This window comes from Electrophorus electricus, chromosome 7, assembly GCF_013358815.1.
Source record: "Electrophorus electricus isolate fEleEle1 chromosome 7, fEleEle1.pri, whole genome shotgun sequence".
Taxonomy (NCBI): Eukaryota; Metazoa; Chordata; class Actinopteri; order Gymnotiformes; family Gymnotidae; genus Electrophorus; species Electrophorus electricus.
Window position 1 is genome coordinate 18,369,765 of NC_049541.1, and position 25,000 is coordinate 18,394,764.

Sequence of the window (25,000 nt, forward strand, 5' to 3'; positions counted from 1 at the left end):
CTTTTCACCACCTCCTGCGTTCTCCTCCTCTCCTTCCTGGAGCAGTCCTAGGACCCAGGGTCCTTCCTCTCAGACCCTTTCTTTCAGCATGTACATTGTCAGCAACCAGGAAGGAGTCTCTGGGTTTTGTTGTGTGCATCTGGGTGGTGGGGGTTGGGGGGTTAGGACTATAGGGCTCAAAGAAAAAAAGGAGTTCACATGCTGTATTGGATCAGAAGGAGATGTGACACTAAGAGGAAAAGATACCAGCAGATCTTATGAACGATAGGCATCAGCTGTAGCCACACACACACTGACACACAATAGCTGGAAACCACGAGACTAGAAGTCAAAAACAGAAAGCTGGAAATGAGATGGACAGTTTGAGCTACAATGAGTGTACATGTGTTTTCTTGGTGTCTGTATGTGTGTGTGCGGCTGTTAGAGCAAGCAACAAAATTACAGGATGTCCTTTGTCATAAAGAAGCAGGGCTAATGGGGTGAAGATCCCACACACACTTCCACACACACTTCCTGCACATTCTGCTGTGTCACTACTTTCCAGGCCCCAGAAGTTTGAAGTTCAGAAGTGCCCTTTAGGCTGTGTGTGCATGCCTACGTGTGTGTGTGTGTGTAGTTGTATAAATGCATGTGTGCAGTGCCATTGTAGTGCCACTGTAGCAGCATCATTGTATGGTTGAGAATATTTTTGAGATTTGTAGTGAGAACTTGCAAAGTCTCTGACAGCGTTCCTCCTTTTTTGGCTCAGTGCATGGCTGTAGGCCCACCTGGAGTGTGTTAGTTCACACATCAAAATGTATTTCAGTGAGGGCCTGACTGGTTATTGATATTTATTCTACTTGCCAGTGAAACAATCAAACAATCAAACACATTGTATATGCAAAAATCACAGTACGGGAAATCACTGGTAAGGGAAATGAAATTAGATTATTTAAAAGTTAATTTTTGTGAATTATTTAGTCTAGCAAGTGTCTTATAGTGAATTTTGATGTAAGATACATCATAAGCATATTAAGAAAAAATTTCAAATCTAGACTTAAAAGGTGAAAAGTGAAGTGAAGAGAAGCTATAAGATTTTTCTGGTCTTGGGCCATTTGTGTATGACTGGGAATCAAAATATAGGCCTGCAAAAGTAGCTCTTTGTATTTCACACTAATACTTCTCTCCAGTAGTACTTTTTGCCTTTCAAGTTCCAGAGCTATTGTCATGTGCACAAGGTCCCTTCATGATGGCAGCTTTTTAAAAGGGAAGTGCAGGGGTTTGGCTTGGAGTATCCTTCCTTACACTAGGTTCTTACACTGTAGTGCTGTTTGGCTTGTGCACAATGACGAGACCAGACCTTATTCTGTCCATTTCTTGCTTCCTAGAAGAAATGTATATCACCCTTACCCTTACCCTAGTCAACAGTAAATATTATAATTATTGATCTTTCACATATTTATATAGCTGCTGAAGTATATAATAATACCACATTATATTATATTACATGGTTTGTGATATAAAGTAAATTGATGCAATCTTATTGGCATTTGTGTTTTCATGTATAAGACTCTTGATCATATTAGATAAGCATCTGATAAATGACCCCTCAGGCACTTTGAAATTCCTAATTGCACACCATGTATAATCTGGATATGGAGCAGGTAATCTGGATTTGGAGCAGGGTCTGGGCTGGTCAAGGGCTTTAACCATTGTAGATCCTCCATTGGCTCTCTGGTGATCCCTGATCCACGCCAGCAAAAGTTTATTTTTATGTCTTCGAAGCACATCTAAATGCAGATAGTGGGTCTCACAGCCATGAAGGTCGCCCCGCACAAATGCTGGATCTACATTACACATACGTTGAGCGAAGTGTGCAGGAAGCCCCAGAGGAAGCCGGGGCAGATGTTTCTCCTGCACCCACCCTCCTCCCTCTGCCCGGATACACCATCCGGCAGTCTGGATCTTCCTCATCACTCAGCTCTCTGTCTTCAATAACTAACTGGTCATCGTGGTCCTGTTATGGTAGTGCCAGCTCTTCATCCTCATGAACATCTTTAACTTCAGGCTGGCCATCTCTGGCCTGCTCTTGAGCATGTGAGAATCAGTCACTACTATGGACAGTTCTTCATGGGAAGTACAGTCTCCCTCCAGGGTTTTACATTTAGTTACTTTGGTGAGTTTGAGTGTGATTATTATGCAGTTATCTTATCTCCAGGGTTAATAAAATTGCTGGCTAACAGCTGATTGCAAAACACCATATCAGTTCATCTCTCAACCCTATCGATGTCAACTCAGGCGATAGATGCTATAATTCCCTTAACTATGCTAAATCCCTTATTTGATTTATGTGTTGTGTTAGGTGTTGTGACTAACAGCACTTGGAATGCAATATCATAAAGAATCAGATCAAATGACCCTTAAGGTGAGGTATAGAGTTAGAAGCTAGCTACTGGCAACTGAATATTAGTTTCTCCGGTGATGATATGAATCTAGAGTAAAGCAACCACAAAGCCTCACTGATCAGTGCTCAAGCCAGGTCACTTATCTTTTTGTCCCACTTCCTGCAGGGCTTGTTTTCCTCTGCACACTCACACTGTTGGCCTGTTAGCTCTACTACATGGTGTGCAAGTCTACGGCCGCCTTCAAGAAGTCCGTATTGCTGCTGCTGCGGCATCCACGGCCTGTTCTGGGCCACTGCGCCCCCGCTGGGCTGGAGCTCCTACGGGCCCAAGGGAAGGCGGACGTCATGCTTACTGGCCTGGGAGGATCGCACCCAGGTCAGCCTCGCAAATCTGATCCTACTGGCTCTTCTGCCGCCCACCAAAGTCATCGTCAACTGCTGCTACATACTTACAGCCATTTGGAGGGTCAGCGAACGAGAGAGAGAGAGAGCAAGCGAGAATAGTATAATACCCCCTGCTTAAAAGTGCTGTTTTAACTGAATTGTGTGTGCATTTCTCTCTCCATACATGTATACTATTTGTGGATGTGTGTGTGTGTGTGTGTGTGTGTGTGTGTGTAGCTGAACCTGAGCATAGAGAGGCAGGGAGGAAGGTCCCAGTAGCAGGAGGACAGGAGGACCACATGCATGGTGGTGGCTGTGATCACCTCCTTCTTCTGCTGGTGTTCATTCCCTGTTCTAGTCATTCTTATGATCTGTCTGCCAGAACTGTCCATATTCCCCCTGCTGGCCTCCATGCTGTGTACTTGGCCAAGACCCACCCTGTCTGCAACCCCATCATTTTCTTCCTGGACAACGAGCAGGTGAGAGACTACCAAAGGCACAGAAAGCCCTGATATGTAATGCTGCATTTGAGCTGTAAACTTGAGGATAGTTTACTAGTATTAATACACTAGAGAGGTAAATTTGAGGATAGTTTACTAGTATTAATACACTAGAGAGGTAAAGTTGAGGATAGTTTACTAGTACTAATACACTAGAGAGGTAAAGTTGAGGATAGTTTACTAGTATTAATACACTAGAGAGGTAAAGTTGAGGATAGTTTACTAGTATTAATACACTAGAGAGGTAAAGTTGAGGATAGTTTACTAGTATTAATACACTAGAGAGGTAAAGTTGAGGATAATTTACTAGTATTAATACGCTAGACAGGTAAAGTTGAGGATAGTTTACTAGTACTAACTAGTTTTGAGACAGTGTCCTGGTAATTGTATTGTGTGGCTACTGCACCCCCACATCTGTGGCACGGAACATCGCCTGCGAGGTGACATCAGCGGAGAGCAGCAGCAAATGTCTGTCACACAGCAGCGTTGAGCCCCAACACCATCTGAACCTGCCTGCCGTTGCTGAAGACTGCAGTGCTGTAGTCTAGCCAATAAGGGGCCGTGTCAGTAACTAGATGTTTGGACAGTCCCAGAACTATATAGAATGATAAATTAAAACAGATTAAGCTAAAACAGATATTTAGCTTTATAGCTATACTATACTATATGTATGTATACTATATTCAAGTGAAGATGTTGTCCAGGATTAATCAGTGAGATTTTTTTCCAAGTAATTACATTTTTATAAATGTACCTTAGTGTTTGTTTTTGTACTACTCAGTTTGTAACCCAGACCACTAGGTGGAGACAAAGAGCAGCGCACGCTGGGTTACAGGAATACAGCACCTAAAAAAAAAACACTAAAAAAGAATTAGTGTATAAACTGTAAAGTGTCAGTCAGCATTACACATTACGCAAATGTAATCATGCTAACTGATATAAGTTAGCAGTCTCTCACCTCTTTAACTGAAATATCTTATTCTGTATTTTAAATGGAAATGCAAAAAAACAAAAAAAACAAACGCAATCCAGCATGTTCCGTGTCCTTTTAGACTGCGTTATGCATTTATTCAGATGGATTTGTATTCAGTGTGAGAGTACATGAAACACGTACCACAGAATGACACGGTGAGATGTGGGGGTTAGTACTACAAACTAGAGCGAGCAAACAACAGACACTTTGTGAGGAAGGCTGATTGATCGCTATTATTAAAGAAATACGGACTGGCAGCGGGAGCTGAGCAACCCAAGCCGAACCCCCCAACCTCAGGCCTTCCGCAGCACCGCCTCGAGCCCCCACGGACTTCTGGGAACGTTCACAGAGCGCGTTCAGTCCTCACGGCGCGCGGAGAAGTGGCGGAGTGACAAGCGCGCTACTCTTGGCTGCAAGCGCTAGCTCTGCTTGAACGGGCAAAGCTGACCATTCAACGGCAGACAAAAGGCTGAGCAATGGCCCAAATGAGCTGCGGTTATGGTTTCCGTGAACCAGCGTGGAGCAAATGAACATCAAACGCCATGCGCGAGCGCCACCACCTCCCCCCTGTTGTCCACACCACCGTAGTCCAGTCAGTGAGTAAGACACGAGGTGTCCCCACTACACAGCGCTTTGAAATTCTGCAGCACTGCTTTCCACTAATCTTGCTTACTTTTAGGCGACTTGAATTACCGCACATACATGCCTTAGATTCGCTGAGGGCACCAGGAAAAGCTTCATTTTTAAATCAAGGGATAAAGAAGGGAAAGGTTCCTATAATCCCTGCACTGGTGCGATTCCATTTGGCCTCCCACAGGAACTTCTTTTTTTTTTTTCATTGTTTTGACAGTTGGGGAGCGGAGACAGCTCATTCTCACCGCACACAGTACATTTAGCAAAGGAGTTCCACATCATTAGCGATGGTGGCAGACCGACAACAGAAAGATGGGTTACATAAAGCCAGGCTCACACCTCGCATACCTTAACAGGACAGTAAACCTACCTCTTTAAGGTCAAGGATACAAGTATGCAAGAAAATATCATTTGGCAGCCGCCTGTGTAGTTGGCCTGGCCTACACACAGATGTCTCCCTGTGGACTTCTTCGACTGAACGGTGTAACTTACAAAACTGCTCCTCACATCTGCTCCCTGGTTCAACCAGTCATACTCAGCCTGGCCTTCACATCAACTCAGGGGATGCTGGGAATAAAAGAGGCCTTAAGGCAACCGTGCGCTTTAGCTTTGGGTCATCAAACCAACATGATATTAACTGTGATTGGCTGATATTTGGCTCACCTGAATCATGATTGGCTGAGAGCCAAAGTTTACTGAGCTTTTTGCATTGTGCAATATGCCGTGAAAGGAAAATTTGAAGTCATTGCACTTGAACAACTGATCAAATCTTATTTAGATATTTAAAGAAGATATATATTGGGTTAAAAGTCTAAAATACAGTTACCACAAACAAATCTTTTGACGCACAACAGTGGAGATGTTTCCGAATGAACTCATTTATTGAACTGTGGATGGAGAGATGATTTGGATCAGGTTTGCACACTGATTTCCACTCTGAGGCTCTGTTTCTCATTACCGTTACCCAAGAACATAGCGGCATACTCCACTCGAGAGCCGGTCCACTCTGGAGAGACCTCGCGCTGATAGAGGGGGATTGAGTTGGACGTACCTGGGCAGACACAAAATGGCAGCGTCCCTGCACTGGTGCAGCAGGCCCACACGGATGCTGCTGCGTTCCCTGGGGGCCGTGCAAAGCAAAGCGTCCCGTGCACCAAGCCAACAAGCGTTCACCGCCCCTGCCAGACCTGCCAGACAGACGCCATGCTCCTGAAAGCTGCAGTATCCGCTCTGCGAGAAGACACCTAATCAAATGTGCACGCGTGCATTGCCTGGGAGTGTTTAGCTTCAGGTTTAAATAATGGCCACCCTCTTGCTTGCTCAGGAAGTACGACTATGTTAGAGGGGCACTTGCGTTAGCTTTCAGGGGGGCTTTATAAGAGAAAACACTTGTGGCATTTGGCACAGTTCTGTGATTTCTAGCAAAGCACTACTTCTTGTTGAGAGGAAGGAGGTAAAAAGAAAAAAAAGTATAAGGGGACAAACACTGAGGAGACAGGCCAAAGCCAGACAGCACTGAAAATGCATTACATATCACTGTACATCTGGACACCAAATACATAATTCAGTATGTACAACCTTTCAAATACTTCGGATCCAAATATCAAATAAAAATGTCTTATACCTATGCCTTTGGAAAAGTAACTTCATTTAAGAGAATACATGATTTACCATAAGCAGGATTACTGCATTTTTCAAATTACTTTTAATCATTTGGCTAACAGCAATTAAAAGAGCCAAATTATAGTAATTTCAGTATATTCCAGGTGTATGCAGATGGCTACTGTCAAAACATTAATCTTCCTTTTTCAAATACTTAACTTTAAACTTAAATCATTATCTATTTACACTCAATTCAGTTTCTGTATGAACACTGCAAATTGAGAGAGTGAATCTGTAACTAGCCGAAAGTTCAAAAGCATAATGAACCATTTGAACTGATCTGAAATTGCTGATCTAAGGTGGATCCATGGTATCCGGTTGGATCCTGCTTTGGTGTCTAAACTGGAATGGGTCAAAGATAAGTTGAATCTACAGTAATGGAATTCCATTTCTATGCTGAAACATAGACTCTAGGTTGCCTTGTGTAGACTCTAGGTTGCCTTGTGTAGACTCTAGGTTGCCTTGTGTAGACTCTAGGTTGCCTTGTGTAGACTCTAGGTTGCCTTGTGTAGACTCTAGGTTGCCTTGGCTGCTTTGTCCAGTTTTCTTTGAATAGTGTCATTTAAAAAGGATCAGATCATGCACCTCTGTCACCACTTCCCATTGTAATGCCTCAGCACTTTCAGTTAACACTTCATCAGTTTCCTGAGGATCCGTCTTTCAGAGAAAACAAAGGTTTTGGTCAGGAACAAAACACGTGCTGCTTCCTGTTCATGGAGCAGGGCCAGAAGTGGAGCAAAGACCCTCCCCCACCACTGCCACCACCACCAATCAGACATGATCTCTTCCTGGCTCCTCCTCTCTCCCCGCCCTCTACTTGCAGGTGTACACGTCGTGCATGGTCTCGCACCGGCGGCAGCGCACGTAGCAGCACCACACGAACTTGCACTCGCAGCGCTCCACGTGACGCACCACGTGAGTGTTGTAACCGCGGCCACAGCACAGCAGGTCGCAGCCGTCTGGACCGGCGGACGTGCGATTGCAGCGGCGGCCACGTGTGCCTGACACACCCCGCCTCCGGTCCTCCAGGCAGTAGTTGGGCGACTTGCTGAGGAAGACGAGTTGGTCACGCATGACAGCCACGTGGCGCCGTTCCTTGTCCCTGTGGCGAAGCTTCCGCGCCGGCCGCTCCAGCACGTGCACGCTGTTCTCGTAGCGTTCCTTCAGGTAGCTGCCCACACGCTCGAATGGTGCCATCGTCCGCCAGCATGTCTTCACCGCGCACGAGCCCGACACGCCGTGGCAGCGGCAGTCCGTCAGCATCGTGTTAGCGATGGCCTACAGGAGCGAAGCGCATATGAGTGACGTCTGGGAACCAGAGGCCTGGTCTGTTTGCTAACAGAGTTCTCACCCAGAACATTCATTTTAGATTCTCTGGATTTCTGTGAACTCCCAGAACTGAATCCCAACATGTCATGTGCCAAATTATATCATGCTCTCTTCAGCAGACATCATGGACTTTGTTCCAGTCAAACAATGGAATAAACTGTAAATCACTAATTGAATTTATCTCAGATCTTTTCTCTAAACCACAACCTTAGGTTTTGAGGGATCTTGTATTGTGCTTTGTAGTTTCCAACCAAAGCCATAGTATAAGAAACCCAGGGAAGGAACGCATCTAACAGTCAAGTTGCACTTCCTGTGCTGTTTTGAATTTTTTTTTTTTATCATTGTTATTGCCAGACAGATAGAACATGTTCAGCATGTGGCATAGTAGCACATGCACATTCTGGACAGTCTGGGAGCCGTTCACATGGTTTTTATGAGCGTGTCCATCAAAGGTGAAGGGAGAATCAGTAGAGAAGTTAGAGGAGCCTGCATTTCAGAAGAGATTAGTCAGGGCTGAGGGAGGGAGGGCAACGAATTGGCACGGTGAGATAGCTGGCGCACAGAACTGACAGCTTGGAGAAGATGCAGTGCTTGCGCATGTCAGGAATTCAGCAGATCACCGAGACGATGGCCGCCTCCCACCTGTCTTCCTGCCTCTCACCTGTCTCCCTGCCTCACTGTTATGCTGGTTCATGGCGAGCAGGGCATCGCCGGTGCGGGCGGAGACGTTCCTCGTGGCGTGGTCGATGAAGCGGCGGCTGAACCACGTCCCGTAGGCGATGTCGTCCGAGCAGCCGCCCCAGTGCCAGCCTTCGCTGGGCGAGCCACTGCCTGTCCGCGCGGCGTCACACGAACACTCCGTCATGTTGCCCACGCTGCACGACCGCGTCACCGCATGCACCAGGCCCGCGGCCATGACGGCGTAGATGAATGCTGTCTCTTTTGTGCCTGTGAGCCAGGAAAGGGCAAGAGAGGGAAGACAGGAAGAATGACAATTAATGTCACTACAGCCACTGAAAATATAGTAAGGAATGAGAAATAGCAGGAAAGAAAACGCAAATTTATATTTAAAGTTATATTTAGTTTATACAAGGATAACTAGGTAATGTATGCATGTATACTAGTACCCACATATGGACAAATGATAGTTACATATGCCTCGGATGCACCTGGATAGTCATACACTGAGCTCCTTCAACATGTGAAATCTCATGAGACAAGCATGTGATGGCTTATTTTCACAGTGTGGAGAGATGAGACTATGAGTGGCTTCATAGTAGAAACGGTGTTTAGAAGCCATGGTACAACTCCTGCAAACGTAAGGCATGATTAAATAAATGATAAAATTATCAATTTAATTACATTAACAATTGTTTTTTTAATATGGACTGGATTGTATTGTGCTTGACTTTCCATAGTCATACTTTATTTTTATTCGAACGAAAAGGTCACGTTTTTCTCGGTGTGAAGATTAATGAGAAATTTGCCAATGAGAGTGTATAAGAGTAAAAAATACAATTAAATTAATTAGACATTTTCACGTCAACTTGCGCTTAACGTGAGTGATTTTTTAAAGCGTCCTCGCGCTCGCATTTATTCTTAAACCAGCCAGTTAAAAAATTGGACACTGAACGCATGTACATTATTATATCATAAAAGGCTACAGTCCTTGTACATTCCTTTACAAAAGCCTAGATCGCTACATACCCAAGTGTCTAAATTTTAACCCGTGTGTTAACTATAAAAAAAAACTTTGCAACCATAGTTCAAACAATGAAGTAATGTCGGCACGGGCCATAGTACTTAATACTACCTTTAGATTTAAACTGAGAAGCCAGAACTCCTCTGATCAAACACTTGACCGTGAAGAAATTTCATGCTCAGACGTTTAAAATGATGCCGATGTGCATAAGAGCTGCCCATCTATTCCACAACTCAAATTACTTTGAGTATAAAAGAAATTTATTAAACAGCCCAAACTGTCGACCAGACCAACCCGGAGGAAATCGCTACTTAACAAACATTTCCTCAGTTCATCGTTCAGGCACTTTGCAATCGGTTTGCACTGCAGATAAAAATAACAAAATATGTCAAATGCATAGTCATATATAGTCTTAATCGAGAAACATTGTACAAAAATACAAACGTTTCAAATTAAGAGAAATTAACTGTAATGCTAGTCTTATTTTGCGCCACATCTTAATCAAGGGCATTGACATTTGATTCAGTTATTAATCCATTCGTTCGTTTAGAAATACAGAATGGCGTGTTTTATCATAGATCATGGTTCATAGACTCTGCACGTCCTCACCGCTTGTCATCTCGTAGCCGAACACAGACGGGTCTCGAGTTGTAGAGCAGTTCCATCGCTCGTGCCTAAACTGGGTCTGGCACTCCGCGATGCCTAGGCGCGCGCCGTCTTTGATGCTGGCCAGCAGGTAGGGCTTCCGCTTACACACGTCCCTCTGTTTGTTGGACAGGGGCAGGTTTGCGCAGCCCATCTTCTCGGATACCCCGACAGAGGTGATGCCCAGCCACCTGCGATGCGGGGCAGCGCGAACAATGATGACAAGCTGGGGGTGAATTCTCCTCTCCTCTGCTTGGATACGTTACACCAGAATGGGACAATCTGCTAACAATTAGACTGGAAAAGAAGATGCACAGAAAAGACTACCGGGACTACTTACATCCAGCTTCCTTGGCCGCACAGAGGGTAACTCGAAAGGAATACGAGTAAGAAAAGGTCAAATAAACGTAATCCCCAAATGTTAGTTTTCTCCATCTCCACCTCATTTAAAACTGTCGCTTGACATTGCAGGAAGGCCGCAACTCCATCCAGCACTTTGAAAATTACAACTCACATTTGTGAACTATACCGGATAATACTTTAATCCCAAAGAGCCTCTTATATTGACCTTTTCCCACGTTTATCCATTCAGCGGATCGCTGGATCCAAGAGCTGTCAAATCCCCCCTGGCGTTTACAAAGCTGTCAAACGCGCAAACGAATGCTTTTAGTCGGCGCGCCACCGCCAACGACGCGCGCTGTTATATGCCGCTCGCAAAGAACTCGCTTTGAACTTCTCTCCAGCTTGGCCCTCCCGCATCCTGATTGGTGGAGTGGTTCATTTATATTCAGGAGGCACATCCGCTCCCGTCGCTTATTGGACAGCGTAGGTAACGAATCCTCCGGTACAGGCTCGGAGATCAGCGTGTCGAGGCGAAATGAGTGTCACCGCTTATGTGCAGCATGAAGCCTGAGCAGAAACAAAGTAAAGCGCCACAACTTACCACTACTAAAACAGAACGAAACGGGTTTAAAACGAATAGGCCTACAAACAAATAAGAATAAATATTGAAAACGAAAGATCACGAAAAAGCGATTTAATTTATAAACACCTTTACGAGTATTTTCGATTATAGTGCGTTTCTGTCCTATAAAATAGATTGATAGCTTGGTTGAGATTTGTTTATGGCTATGGATATGAAAACTATATTGATACGTTGATCCAAACAATGACAATCCATAACATTTATATTTCGTATAAATTGTTACAAGATATCAATTCTTTTTTTTTTTAAAGAGCACGCGCTCACCTTGTGTTAAAAGGAATGTTAAACCATAACGAAAGTCACGCACGAAGAAAACTACGATGAAAACATGCGACAAAAAAAATCAATACGACTACAGAATTGTGAAAGTCACTTGAAAAAGGGGGGTTTACGTTTTTAAAACGGGTTTAATTATTAAATTACATTTTAAGGCATATATAATAAATAAATTGTACTTAACTTTCAAGGCTTGATAATGCTTAATCAAACGTCTTCCACTTTTTGATCTACCTGCTTCAGTAAAAATAGTCAAATAAGAATTTAAACAATAAGGACCCGTTTCACGAAAATGTATATTTTATATAGTTTTTGTATATGCCCGTATATGCTCGTATAAACTTCTATTTGTAATATACACTAAACGGCAAGTAAACACTTTAAAACCCATTTTGGCTCATAATTATTAAACACTTAATATTTCTAAACATTTGACTTGTTTACATCTCCCAGATTTAGAAGCCCCGGTTACCGAGCCACCAAACCGCAAACTTGGTGACGTCGCCGTCGCCGTGTGGAGAAAGGATCAGCACAGACATCTTAACGCACAGCAGTCCTTCATTTCATTACATTCAAAAATAATATTCATCTGTGTACGCCTGCATTAATAATAAAACAGGTGAAAAAAACCGTGCTGTGGCATATTTATTTACTCACAGAAACCTCTCTCTAGATCCACAGACTCCATGTTTAATGTAGATTATGCGGAAAATAAGGTGATACATTTCAGCATTCCCGAGTAAGAGTAGAAAAAATTCATAAGATCAAAAATTCAAATCCATAACCTGAAACAATACGTCTTTTTTATAAACAGCATGTGCAAAATATTTTACACTGATTACACTGCCATCAAAAGCAAGGAAATAAACCGCATTTGTAGAAAAATATATAAACTATAGAAATGTGAGGTACACCTTAGAATACCTAAGTCATAAAAATATAGCAATCATAAGACCTTTGGCATAAAAGGAGCTCAACGCTTGTCAAGGAGGTTCAGAAAGTCACCAGGCCTTTCACTGAAGTGACAGTGATGCTGCTGCTGTATGACATCAAAGGCGGCGTGAAAACGTCCCAAAAGCATCCTGGTGCAGCCTGTGACATGCCAGAGTCAGCGTTGTGGGAACGTCGAGGAAAGGTTTCTGCTCGGCTGTTTGAGCAGCCTGGGCAGCCACTGCCTCACAGTTAGTTTTGAGCTGCAGTTTTGGACCCCTCAACACACACACACACACACACACACACACACAAGCATTTTTGCTACTGAGCACTATGACTGAACTGAAGTCACAAAACAGAGAGTGATTTCATTACATACATTTATATACATACTAGACATGCACTTTTCCACTGGACAGACACACACACACACACACACACACTTTTCCATCTTAAGCAGCTAGCTCAGTCTGTGTACGTGCTGATATGTGTTGGCGTTACGTACATAAGACGCACACACTCTGCTGAGCAGGATCTCAGAGTAAACCTGGTTCACTGCCCCCATCACGTGGTAGGACACGCTGCGCTGTGCCCAATCCCCTGCCTGCTGCACGCTGGTCCCGCCCACACTGACCCCGCCCAGACTCTCTCTTGCATGCCACCTGTGGGCCGGCACTGTGGGCAACGATGGCTTACCAACCTGGGAAGGACACGTTGATAGCATTGTATTAGTTAACAGATTCTTCTAGCGCTGAAGGCTGATATTTTGGTTAGGGTGAGAAGATTGTGACATTTGAACGTGTATGCTTCTTAATGAACATAAGGTATATGGTGCTGTGTCTTAATAAGAAAATAAATGTCAATATGTTATGATTATAATATTACAATGATGAAATGTAATAGGACATACACATACAACCACATACAACCCCATACCCAACATACATTAACAGCACTAACTATTTTATTATCTAACAGTTTACGATTTAAAAATCTATCAATGGATGGTTTAACAATCGAAAAATCCCTTTATCTTGTGTTCTGTTTTGGCATGTGAATTCAAAGCAGAACAACATGCTCACACTTACAAACTGACCTCTCCAAAAGGAAAAGCTTTTCTTAATCTGTCGCTGGTGAGAGTCCAGAATATTTAAAACCCAAGACCACTTTACTTGTAACCAGATTGACGTGGGTTTTCTTTTTTCCTGCAAATTCCATCACCATGCCATGTTCTTAAAAGATCAACTTCTTTAGTCTCAGTACAGCCATGCAGTAGTGTCCAGTGGCTGGAGCTTGTGTGTGCTCCTTTTACAGGGCCATATGGAAAGATCAACTTCTTTAGTCTCAGTACAGCCATGCAGTAGTGTCCAGTGGCTGGAGCTTGTGTGTGCTCCTTTTACAGGGCCATATGGAAAGAAAATGCCACCACTTCACACTTCACACTCATCTGCACCAAACCTCCTTTTTACTGGCTAATACAAAGCCTGCCTAATTACTTATTAACTGAAATGACTGCAAATTTATAGACGAATAAAAAAAAGCAGCATGACTGCTCTTTAAAGAGATTTACTGGGCTTGGAAGGACAGGAAGTGTTTCTAGAAGGAGCCGTGTATATGAACCGAAGGGGCATGGCAGAATTGTTATTGGAGGAATAACATCAATCTCACTCACAGTCTCACAAATAAATTCACACAAAAACATGGACACAACCACACACACAAAAACAAACAAACAAACAAACTGGGGATGTTGTGGTACCTGGCCTTACATTCCAAGAAGAACTGGAATAACTGGCTAAAGGCTGATGAGTCAGTGAGAGTGACATCTGGGTGGCAAGCGCAGCCCATAATACTAGAACTTCAGAAACTAATTTATAGCATTAGCACAGCAGACATGCTGCTCCTGTGTAATTAGACTGCTCAGGTCTCACCCACCAAGACAGTCATATCATAACCCAGTTACAGTAATAATACACAAATATTACACTGTTGTCAATCCTCATATTAACAAATGTACATTAGCCAATTGCCCCAAGTTATAGTTAAGACTGTTAAAAATGATAGAGATGTGCTTGGCATATGTTTGCCATGTTCATATTTCATGTTACTGTTAATCTGTCTGACCAAGCAGACCCATTCTAGCCATTCAGTGATCTCTATCTTTTTTGACAATGAACTTCCAAATGTCTTAAGGCTCTGCTGGGAGTGGCGTCAGAAGCATAAGTGCAGGTGTACCTCGTGGAAATGACACACACAGCGGCCCTGAAGGAACTCTTTGTAGCGGCCCATGGTGATGCTGAACGTGTCGACCACTTCATAGCCGAAGCGCTTTGCACTGTCCAGAATGTTCTTGTTCACACTGTCGAGTTTCTGCAAACCAGTCTGGAAAAATCCCAGACAGATCGTGAGGTACTGAACGTTTGTGAGCAGAGAAACCTACTGACAAAATGGCAGCATCGCTATACAGCCCATGAAAGCTACTAAATCTAGTCTGCACTCATGCTAACCGACCCCTGCTACGTTCCATTATTTCTTAGCAATAATAGTATAGTTTGGATGAAGTATCCCTTTGAGGGATCTGTTGAGAAGACTTTACACACTCACCAGAGAGAGGGAGTGAATACCATCTACTGGGAGATGAAAACCCAATCCCAAAGACTTCACCACCACCACAATCTTCTGTAGCCTCTCTCTACACAATAAAGAAAAACAATTATGTTTCATGACCAAATAAGATATAACATTGTCATCGTCTTTACTCAGTATGGTGATTTTGTAAGCTTTTTTCCATGTTCCATGTACTCCCTGTGTCTGTGTGGGTTCCCTCTGGGGTCTTCAGTTTCCTCCCGCAGTCCAAAAACATGGAGGTTAGGTTGATTGGATATTCTAAAGTGTCCTGTATGAATGTGACCTGTGTGTGTGTGTGTGTGTGTGTGTGTCCAGTTATGGGTGGTGCTCTGTCCTGGTCTTAACCTTCTCCCCTTTCGCTGCACCCAGTGCAGTCCCCCAGGATTCTGAGCACGCTGTGTGTTAATTGTATATGTATGTGTGTGTGTGTGTGTGTGTGTGTGTGTGTGTGTGTGTGTGTGTGTGTGTGTGCAGTCCCCCAGGGGGCTGTGGTTCCTGATTGAGAGCACGCTGTGTGTTAATTGTATATGTATGTATGTGTATGTGTGTGTGTGTGTGTGTGTGTGTGTGTGTGTGTGTGTGTGTGTGTGCGCGTGTGCAGTCCCCCAGGGGGCTGTGATTCCTGATTGAGAGTACGCTGTGTGTTAATTGGCTGCTGCTTCTCATCGGTGTGTGAGTGACTGTAAAAGCTGATATCTGTCTGTAAAGCATCCTTGAGTCTGAGAAAGGTGCTATATAAAGGTAAATAATAATAATAATAATAATAATACCTAGCCAGGACGGATCTTGGTAAAGCCGCTTTAGAAGCAACAGGGAGAGTTACCATGATGAGGTGATTTCGGCCGACTTGTGGTTGCTTGGAAAATGTATATGTTATATATGTATATGTTAAATTCTGTTAACTCCTTCAACGGAAAAAAAAAAAATTCTGCTTCATTCGGTCACTTTCCGTCAATGTGTCTCTAGTTATATTTTATTCGGTGTACACACAAATGAATCACTTCCTATCAGTCATTATCATGCTTTCCTCCAGCTTCAGGGGTGGAGACAGATTTGCAATTTGCTATAATTGTTAGATTATTAAACTATGGCTAAAATTTGTGTACTGAACTCACATCTATTAGTAAGTGATACAAATAACCTCAATCACATAGCTGTTCAGCATAAATATCATCTTTTTTGCAGGTTTTTATATTTTTTGTTTGTTTTATATGCATTTTGCTTCAAAACGGAATAAGAAAAATTGACAACAAAAATGATAATAAAGAAACATAAGCAAAAAAGAAAAAAGTTTTGGACTGGTCCTTCATCAGATGTGCAAGCAAAGTGCAGGCACTATGTGTACACAGCTTCTTTTACAGGATGCAAGGGAGTAGTGTGCGTGTGTGTGTGTGAGTGTGTGTGTGTATGTGTGTGTGTGTGTGTGTGTGTGTGTGTGTGTGTGTGTGTGTTACCTCTGCAGGACCTGCTGTATGGTCTTCAGATGCTCCAGACTGAACCACTGGACCCCTCCAGCAACCAGCACTGTCTGAGGGGAGTTTTCCAGAGGTCGTGACCTGCCATGAGATTAAGGCCACAGTGTCACAGGTGAGAGTTCAAAGACACACTCATTAAAAGTAAATCAAACTAGCACTGTTAATAATGGAAAAGGTATATTGTGGTATTTTGCACAACAATAAACACACACAAACACAGCATCTGCGTTGTATATCCTTGTTCTGCACTTACATTCTTTACGAAGATAATCTGATCACTAAGACACACACACACACACACACACACACACACACACACACACACACACACACACACACACACACACAGGATACTTAGACATACTTCAAAGATCTATTCTCCACACACATAGTCTCAGTAACAGTGCTTGTTTGCAAGCACTGGCATCAGCCAGACTGTTAGCACAGTCATACCCACATGAAGACACACACTCCATTCTCACACAATATTTACCCCCTCCACATACATACACATAAAATAAAACAAAACAGGATTATATGGCTTATTACTCGTCTACTGTACTTCAGTGAAACAGCTGACAGACCTTAGGGATGTCAGCTTTAGGGATCAAAAGAATACAAAGATGTCTTTAAATGCACAAGTGGGAGACCACACACACACACACACACGCACACACACACACAAACATACAAGCACCTCTCTATGAGCTGTTGCAAAGCTGTTTGGAAGGTGGGCCTCTGGCTCGTGTGTAGCCAGAACTGTGGGTAGTAGGAGTAGCTGATCAACGTCCTGCCCTGGTTCACATTGTGGTAGACAATGGTGTCATGAGCCTTGTCCCAGTCTTCCAGTGTGGTGTTCACTCGCTCCATCAGGTAGTACATCATGCCCCGGTTGGTGGAGTCTCCGATGAAAAGGACCTGAGGCAGAACAGGAGTTGTGCAACGCTATGGATATCCAGGAATTAAAGAGCCTTTAGCTTCCATCTTTATCACCACACTCTTGATACTTCTCAGAATGTATTTCCTCCTTCATGTAAAAAAAATAATAAAAAATTCAGATAAGTTCAATGAATGGTGATTGGTGAGAGATGAAGAGAGATAAAATACAGCGGAGGAGAAAGAGAGAAAGGGAGAGAGCACGAGAGAAAGGCATGTGGACATGGATGCGTTTGCACTCTAGGCACAAGTCAACGCTGAAGGATCAACGTGTCCCAGACTACAGTCAACACACACACACACACCACCATAACATCGAAGACAAACAGTACAGATCGAATTCAAACAGACACACACGTCTGCTGTCTCACCACCCCTGACCCCTCCAACTCCCTCAGCCTACTTCTCTCAGTGTGCTGCCATGGGTGAAAGAAACGAGGGATGAATGAAAGAAAAAAAAGAGAGGAGGAGGGAAGGAGTAAACAAGTGTGGCATTGTAAGGGTTGCTGGGAGTCGGCAGAGATCACAGCTTCTCAGTGGTAGTTCACAAGGATTTGATAAGATGGAAACAGAATCCATGATATGTGTGTGCATGTGTGTGTGTGTGTGTGTGTGTGTGTGTGTGTTCAGGACAAGGACAGTTTGCCTTAATCATGAGGATATGTGTATCAAGGGAGGATAGGCTGGCAGGAAAGAGTTCTTAAACCAGCAGGAAGTGCCCTGATACTCGATCATGGTGAACATGTGGGTGGGTGTAAACAAACTGTAGACACCAAAGTGTGACAGGACTGGCCAGATAAGGCAGTCTTGAGATATGGTCCAACTGGAAACAATACAAGACCAGTTACTCATCAGCTAATGAAACAGGCCCATGAGTTACAGCTCACTACTCTAAACTTTACTACTGAAACAAAACAACTATGTTTCCCAAAAGTCTGTTTTGCCAAGCTCAAGCTCCAAGCCTGAGTCCTCGGTAATGTTTTAAATCCTATGTGAGCATCAGTGAGCAAAGGCAGCCACAAGTGGCTTTTAACTGTATGTGTGTGTGTGTGTGTGTGTGTGTGTGTGTGATCTGGTGAGCCTTAAATCAGGAAATGGAAGGGAAAATGTCTTACTGGGAATGTGAATGCTCATAATGTGGATGTAGAGAAGCGGGCCAGAGGTTTGGCTGAGCTCTGTGCCACCACTGTCTTTAATGCAATCATTTACAAGGTCTCTTATAAAAGAGTGTGGTGAGCTTCCCCCATTCACATCCTGCTACCCGGTGAGAACATTTAATGTGTTCCACAACATCAGCAAATACACTACCTATATCTGCCAGCCCTGGGAAGGGAGGGGGTGTTCATTCCAGCCTACCCTACATTTTTCCATCTTTCTCCTTGTTGTCTTCCTCACACTCTTGCCTTGGTCTCCTCTCCGCTGAATGTGTGTAGTGAATATAGAGCATTACTGGCCTCCAGAAACCATCTGCTAAACAGTCTGCTCGACGACCCTATAGTTGACCCTGCTGACCTGCTGAGGGTCGTTTGGCCACTGTTGGGGGGGGGGGGCTAAGTCCCCGTTCCTCACCTGGTACTTCTCAGCAGGAGGAACATGGAAAAGGTGCATCAAGATATGCTAATGACTTAAGTAAAAAATGGTAGGCTAATCGTAAAAAGTGCCAACCTGTTTTATGAGTGGTTTTTGTGCATCTAATTGTGTTACCTTCCTGTCCATCATGCATTTCTGCAGCTGGGGCTGCTTCAGCAGAGGGTGGTAACAGTAATCCGGTTGCCAGGTAACCTCCCTCCAATCACATGTCCTGTTGTCTGAACAGCTTAGGCACGGTACCACCCATCGCCCTGTACACAGGCATTTCAAAAATGTAACAATTCAATTTAATTCAAATGCATTTTTAAAGTGTTTTACACAATAGACATTGTCTCAAAGCAGCTTTACAGAAATCAGGTCTTGACCCCTAAAGAGCAAGTCGAGAGTCCAGAGACAAAAAAAAACTCCCTTTGGAGTAAAGGGACACAAAGGGGGATCCATCCTCTTACAACATTCAAAACAAACAAATAAAACAACCCAAAAAAACACAAAGCAGTAAAAGACATGCAAATTAAATTAGGTAAATTATGATAGTCTGATAGTTTAGATAATGACAGAAATATTTGAGCTCATTTCATCTCATGCATTAACACAAAAACACTATCGTTGGTTAATTTGTCCTGTCTGTCTGGGTCCTAGTGCTGTAGTGCTGGTAAGATCCTGAAGAGATCAGACAGAGGGACACTAGATCTTTACCCCAGTGTAAATTACCCATCCAGAGAAGCTTTGTTTTGATATCTAAGCAATGTTTTAATGAGTGAGATGGATAAATAGAAAAAAATCCTCCCACTTTTAACCAAAAATACTTCCACTATCACCCAAAGAAAATCTCCCATAACCTAAAAATACAGCACAGTATCACCACAAAATACTCATCATACTTGTCTAAAACCACTACTCTACTACCCAACACACACACACACACACACACACACACACACACACAGTTCAATAATCCTTCATCTCTTATGTTATCTACAGTCTTACCCTCCTGAGTCTCTGGCCTGCTAAGTTTGACGTTTCATTTTTTACAGTGCTCTTGTTCTTTGGGGTCTGTCACCCAGCAGGTTTAAACAGATGTATAAAGATGCCTCTGACATATGTACATGGACATTACCTTTATGGCATTTAGCTGATGCTTTTATCCAAAGCGACTTAAAATTATGACTGAATACAATTTGAGCAATTGCAGGTTAAGGGTCTTGCTCAGGGGCCCAACAGTGGCAACTTGGAAGTGGAGGAGCTTCAACTGTCAACCATCTGATTACAAGTCCAGTACCTTAACCAGTTTTGCAACTGGTTTTCAGCAATAAAAATTCATTTTTAAACTATAATTTTTTTCTTGTATTTAACAGGCTTTTAAAGAGCTCTAGGAGGGTGTTAGCACTAAATGGTGCGTATGGAAGCGCTAAACGTGTTCACACTCCAAACGTGAACAGAATTTCTCAAAAGAGCCTGAGGGTCAGAATCCTATATCTTCATAGAAAGAGGAATAAAGCATGAAGGCATGAAAGCCTTCATACAGCACCCGTTTTGTTCTTATGCAAGTTGTAACTGTGAGCATGGCCAAGAGAGAGCAGCATCTCAGAGAGAGTGAAAGTGATGAACTGTGTAGAAAAGACAAAGGTGCCCTGACTCACCGGGCTGATCTCCTGAAGGGCAAGGCTGTGCAGCCTGGGGTTTACCTGAAGACCCAAGACCAAGAGCAGGCTCCAGACCACACGGCTGATTAGGTCTGACCACCAGGCCGCAGTCCTGCACGCACACGCACACACACGCACACACACACACACACACGCACACACACACACACACACACACAGAAATTGTGAAAAAGAGAGAGAGGAATAACGTGGTGCCCCACGGGGAGATGAAAGGCAAATGTTACAGCATGACCGACGTCCTGCTGAAAGCTGACAATGAAGCGCTACCCTCAGACCGAAGTGCATTCCTGTCAATCCTGCAGTGGATTTTTCTGTTCTTCCAGCCCACACCTTCTGTCTTCTCTTTCATGTGGCGGTAGGCTCCCCGTGCCCCCTCAGCCGAATCAAAGTGGGCCTATCCGCCCGGCATCGCCGGCTGCCCCACTGTAGCCATACCAGAGCTCAGGGGTCGGAGGTCAAACTAACCTAACGGTGGGGAATGGTGGGGTGGGGGCACAGAAGCTTCCGCAGGCCCTCGCGGGAGCCGCAGGGTCTGGCTCTGCTACAGAGAGGAGAGGGCCCAGCCTCGGAGCGCACCTCCTCCACCCTGCCTGCCCTCACTCCCTTCGCTTGCGCGCTACACAAGGGCCTTGCACGGCCGTGTCACATTCCCCGCAGATCTGCTGCTGCTCTCGACAAAGTGCCACAAGACAACTTAACAGGGATTTTCTTGTTCGTACCTGCGGATGGTGTATGCACACAAACAGGGGCGGCCCTTTTGATTCGACGCGCGGGCGCATAAATCAGCACGCCCGCCCCGCCCGCTCGCCCGGCGGAAGCCGCGCGCCGACTTGCCCGGAGACTTCACACCTTGGTGCCAAAGAAAAATGTTTGTAATCACAGCACGTTTAGGCGTGCGCCATTTTTCCTCCTTTCTGCTATCTCCTTCCCCTACACGGCTGTCGTCACAGCGGGAAAAGGAGTGGAGCACTACATTTGAGGTCAGGTTCTTTCATCTAGACTGGTGACTGGCCAGTGGAGTGAAGAAGGAGGGAAAACAAACAAACAAACAAACAAAAACCGGATATCTGTAAATATCAAGAAGTGACTACATTTCTTTAGCCTGACCAGTAGCTTTGCATAGGTATTACACAGGAAAAAGAAAAAAAATTCTGAAGATGTTATATATTATTTAAACAAACTTATGTAATATGTGAGAAAGCTAAAAAGCTGGATACTTTGTAAGAACCATGCGCCTTAGACAGCACTGCTGGTCTCTGATCTAAAGTCTCTTATTTTGTGTGTGTGTGTGTGTGCGTGTGTGTGTGCCTGTGTGTGTGTGCGTGCACGCGCGTGTGTGTGTGCCTGTGTGTGTGTGTGCGCGCGCGTGTGTGTGTGTGTGTGTGTGTGTGTGTGTGTGCGTGCACGCAGAACCTGACGTGAAAAAGCAAGAGCAGTATAATCACCAGTGATCAAAGCAACAGGCTAACCCACAATGATAGAGCTGTTCCGGATTACTCCGTTAGATCACATTCTCGGTGGCCATGGCCGGCAGGGATTTCCCCGAGAGGCACCGGCTCGGGGCCGGGCCGGAACAAAGCCCCCTGCGCTCTTCAGCAGGGGACTGGTCAGCCACAAATGCCCCGGGTCCGTCCACCAAGGGAGAGGCCACAGCTTTGAGGCAGCAGGCCGCTTCTAAAGAGCCAGCTCTAATGAGTGGCTTAATGACGCAATGGCATGATGCTGCTGCCGGATGAGTGAAATGAAAACACACACACGGGAGATTAGGAGTCGCCTGTCCACAAGCTGACGAGGGAGACGGTCCCAGAAGGATCGAGGCCTGCTTGCATGGAACATGAGCAGTGGTCTGCCAAGCAGAGGGCCAGCAAGACAGAGGAGGAGGAGGAGTAAGGTAGAGAAGCATAACAAATTCTGAAATGTCTCACTGCCTGCCAAAAACCCACTTTATGTTTTTTTTTTTATCAGTTTTTTTTTTTTTTCATAATAAAATATTTATATTTGTACATATTTTTCTGGAGGCCAGACATTTTCTGTCCATCACAGAAGAACAATCTTTACTGGACTTATAAATAAAACCATTAACTGACAGACTTTCAGTAAACCATAGATCAAAATCCAGTTCGGTGCCTCTTGGCTTCTGATGTGACAACTTAAGGATTCCATCAGCTAATCGAAAGCACTGCTGGCCATTCGTCAGGGCTGAGTCTGATTATGCTGACAGGTTGAATTAAAGATCTGCAATTAACCTCCAACTTTCCCAACAGCCAACAATCAGAGAGCAGGCGGGGAAAACCATGTGGAAAGAGCACTGCGGAAGCCATGCTAATCACATTTATTTCTACAGATCTTCCTGCCGTTTCATGAAGGTCAGAACTAAGCCGGGGAGGTGGGCGTTGACACCTGATTGGAGCAGGTGCACATCGGCTATTTCAGCTCATCTGCAGCCAGCCCTACACGGGCTTTGTTGAAGCGGCCTCACAAAGAGCGTCCCATGTAATCCTGCGGAAATAGGATTTGATACATCGCAAGGCTATAATCTTATGGCTAAATCCCATGCTCAACAGAGTGCAGGCTCTTTGCCTCATGAAAGAGAGTAGCTGGAGGAAAACGGCAAAGATTTAAAACACTTCAGCATTCCTTTTTTGGGGTCACAGCAGAGACAGAGATCAAGATAAAGAGAGAAAGTGGGAGAGGGAGAGAGAGAAAGAATGGGGGATCAAAAGGGTGGGATTGGGGGAGGAAGAGAGAGGAGATCTGAATTTGTGGTATTTGTGCGAGTGTGATCCATCAGGCCCAAAGCCTAGAGTCTGTCCATTGGCAAGGGCAGTGTCTGGATTAAAGGCCCAGCAGAGGAAATGAGGTGAGTCAGAGATTCAAAGGCAGCATTAAAAGCAGCATCTGTAGGAGACCAGCAGTGCTGGGACTGTCCAAAGAAACAAGATTCATAGAATTAAAAGACCCATAAGTATGAGAGCAACCACAAAGACAGACAAACAGCACCCTACACATTCTTTTTAGAACTCTCTCTCTCTCTCACACACACACACACACACACACACACACACACACACACAAAGCCTTTCTTTCGCTCATGTGTCCTCTGGACTTGGAGCCAAAATGCCTTTTTCACTGAGTACTGGCTAGCTGTTTCCACAGGGCATTACAATGACAAATTCAACTTAACCAAAAAAAACCCAAAAACACCTGACAGATGGAAAAGTCACACTAGTCACGCTCTTTGTATGGGTGTATATCTTTAAATGTCTTATTTGTATTTGGGTTTGATGGCAGTTGCTCTGAAGTATCAACGTAGTATTCTTTTCCTTTTTTAGTTTTGATACTACCTGTACAGTATATGAACTGCTGTACAGTAGATTAGTTGCATAAATGAAAAAAATGGTAAGCATTCCAAAAAGCTTATGTCCGTACTATACAAGGAACCATTCTTACACTGTGCGTAACATAATGTCTCCGTTACCCTGGCTCACTTCATCATGTTAATCCTTCCACAGGGAGTTTGGGACAAGTGGATTTCAAAGTGAATGAGATCCAGTTCACAGCATGAGCCGATCGCAGCTCCATACTGGCCTGTGATGTCATTCCCAACCAACTCCAGATGAGGGGTTACAGAGAAAAGCCCCCTGCCTGTCAAAACCCGCAAGCAAGAGAAAAGTTAATGGATGATGATGATACAGAAAACACACGGAGACAAACAAATAATACCAATTATAGCCATACGCTCGCTCTCTTTTGCAATTCTCTACTTAAAAGTGTCTTTGACACACATTCACACTTACACATGGATGTAATCTGCTGGAGTAGACAGAAGCCAAGCTCCACCCACCCACCCCCAGCACAAGGTCACGCACTGGGGGGAGGGAGGGGGGGACATCTCTCCTGGGTGCTGCATTAAAGCACTCTCACACACACACACACACACACACACACACACACACACACACACACACACACAGAGACACGAGAAGGTGATTATACTATCCTGGCCACATTACACTCACAGACACACAAGCACAAGTGCATGAACACATACATGGGTACTCGCATGATCACAGAGTGAGTGCCACATTCAGCTGGTATAGCAGAGGGCTCATAGAGAGGGATCAGCACAGTAACAGAACACACATGGGGGGGGGGGGGTCAGCAGGGGACCTTTGGGGGCTACTGCATATTCATATCTGCGCTGAGGTCACCATTACATAACCGCACAGGCTGCGTGTGCGTGACACGAAAAGAAGGCAGGGAAAGAGCCTTCTGAGGCATGGTGCACCTACATCTGGTACA

The 25,000-nt window shown here is 44.4% G+C and overlaps 3 protein-coding genes across 3 annotated transcripts in view; all 3 read right to left on the reverse strand.

Moving 5' to 3' along the window:
• Positions 1-243, reverse strand: part of LOC113582686 (stabilin-2-like) — a 29,288-nt gene extending 29,045 nt beyond the window's left edge. Inside the window, exon 1 of the mRNA XM_035527961.1 lies at positions 1-243. This exon is cut by the window's left edge and continues 158 nt beyond it. The gene's annotated coding sequence lies outside the window, so the exon portion shown is untranslated.
• A 7,094-nt stretch (positions 244-7,337) lies between these two features.
• wnt16 (wingless-type MMTV integration site family, member 16) lies at positions 7,338-11,078 on the reverse strand. Its single transcript, XM_027018621.2, has 4 exons — positions 10,552-11,078; positions 10,176-10,402; positions 8,526-8,812; positions 7,338-7,813 (listed from the first exon to the last, which is right to left on the reverse strand). Exons 1-4 carry the CDS (start codon positions 10,644-10,646, stop codon positions 7,349-7,351), a joined length of 1,074 nt encoding a protein of 357 aa, XP_026874422.2. The 5' UTR covers positions 10,647-11,078; the 3' UTR covers positions 7,338-7,348.
• A 1,024-nt stretch (positions 11,079-12,102) lies between these two features.
• Positions 12,103-25,000, reverse strand: part of cped1 (cadherin-like and PC-esterase domain containing 1) — a 44,588-nt gene continuing 31,690 nt past the window's right edge. Inside the window, exons 15-21 of the mRNA XM_027018616.2 lie at positions 20,675-20,789; positions 19,149-19,285; positions 17,206-17,426; positions 16,488-16,589; positions 15,010-15,097; positions 14,641-14,787; positions 12,103-13,105 (exon numbers count right to left, since the gene is read on the reverse strand). Of these exons, the coding sequence (XP_026874417.2) occupies positions 12,866-13,105; positions 14,641-14,787; positions 15,010-15,097; positions 16,488-16,589; positions 17,206-17,426; positions 19,149-19,285; positions 20,675-20,789 (1,050 nt within the window). The 3' untranslated portion in view covers positions 12,103-12,865. The remainder of the gene's footprint in view (positions 13,106-14,640; positions 14,788-15,009; positions 15,098-16,487; positions 16,590-17,205; positions 17,427-19,148; positions 19,286-20,674; positions 20,790-25,000) is intronic.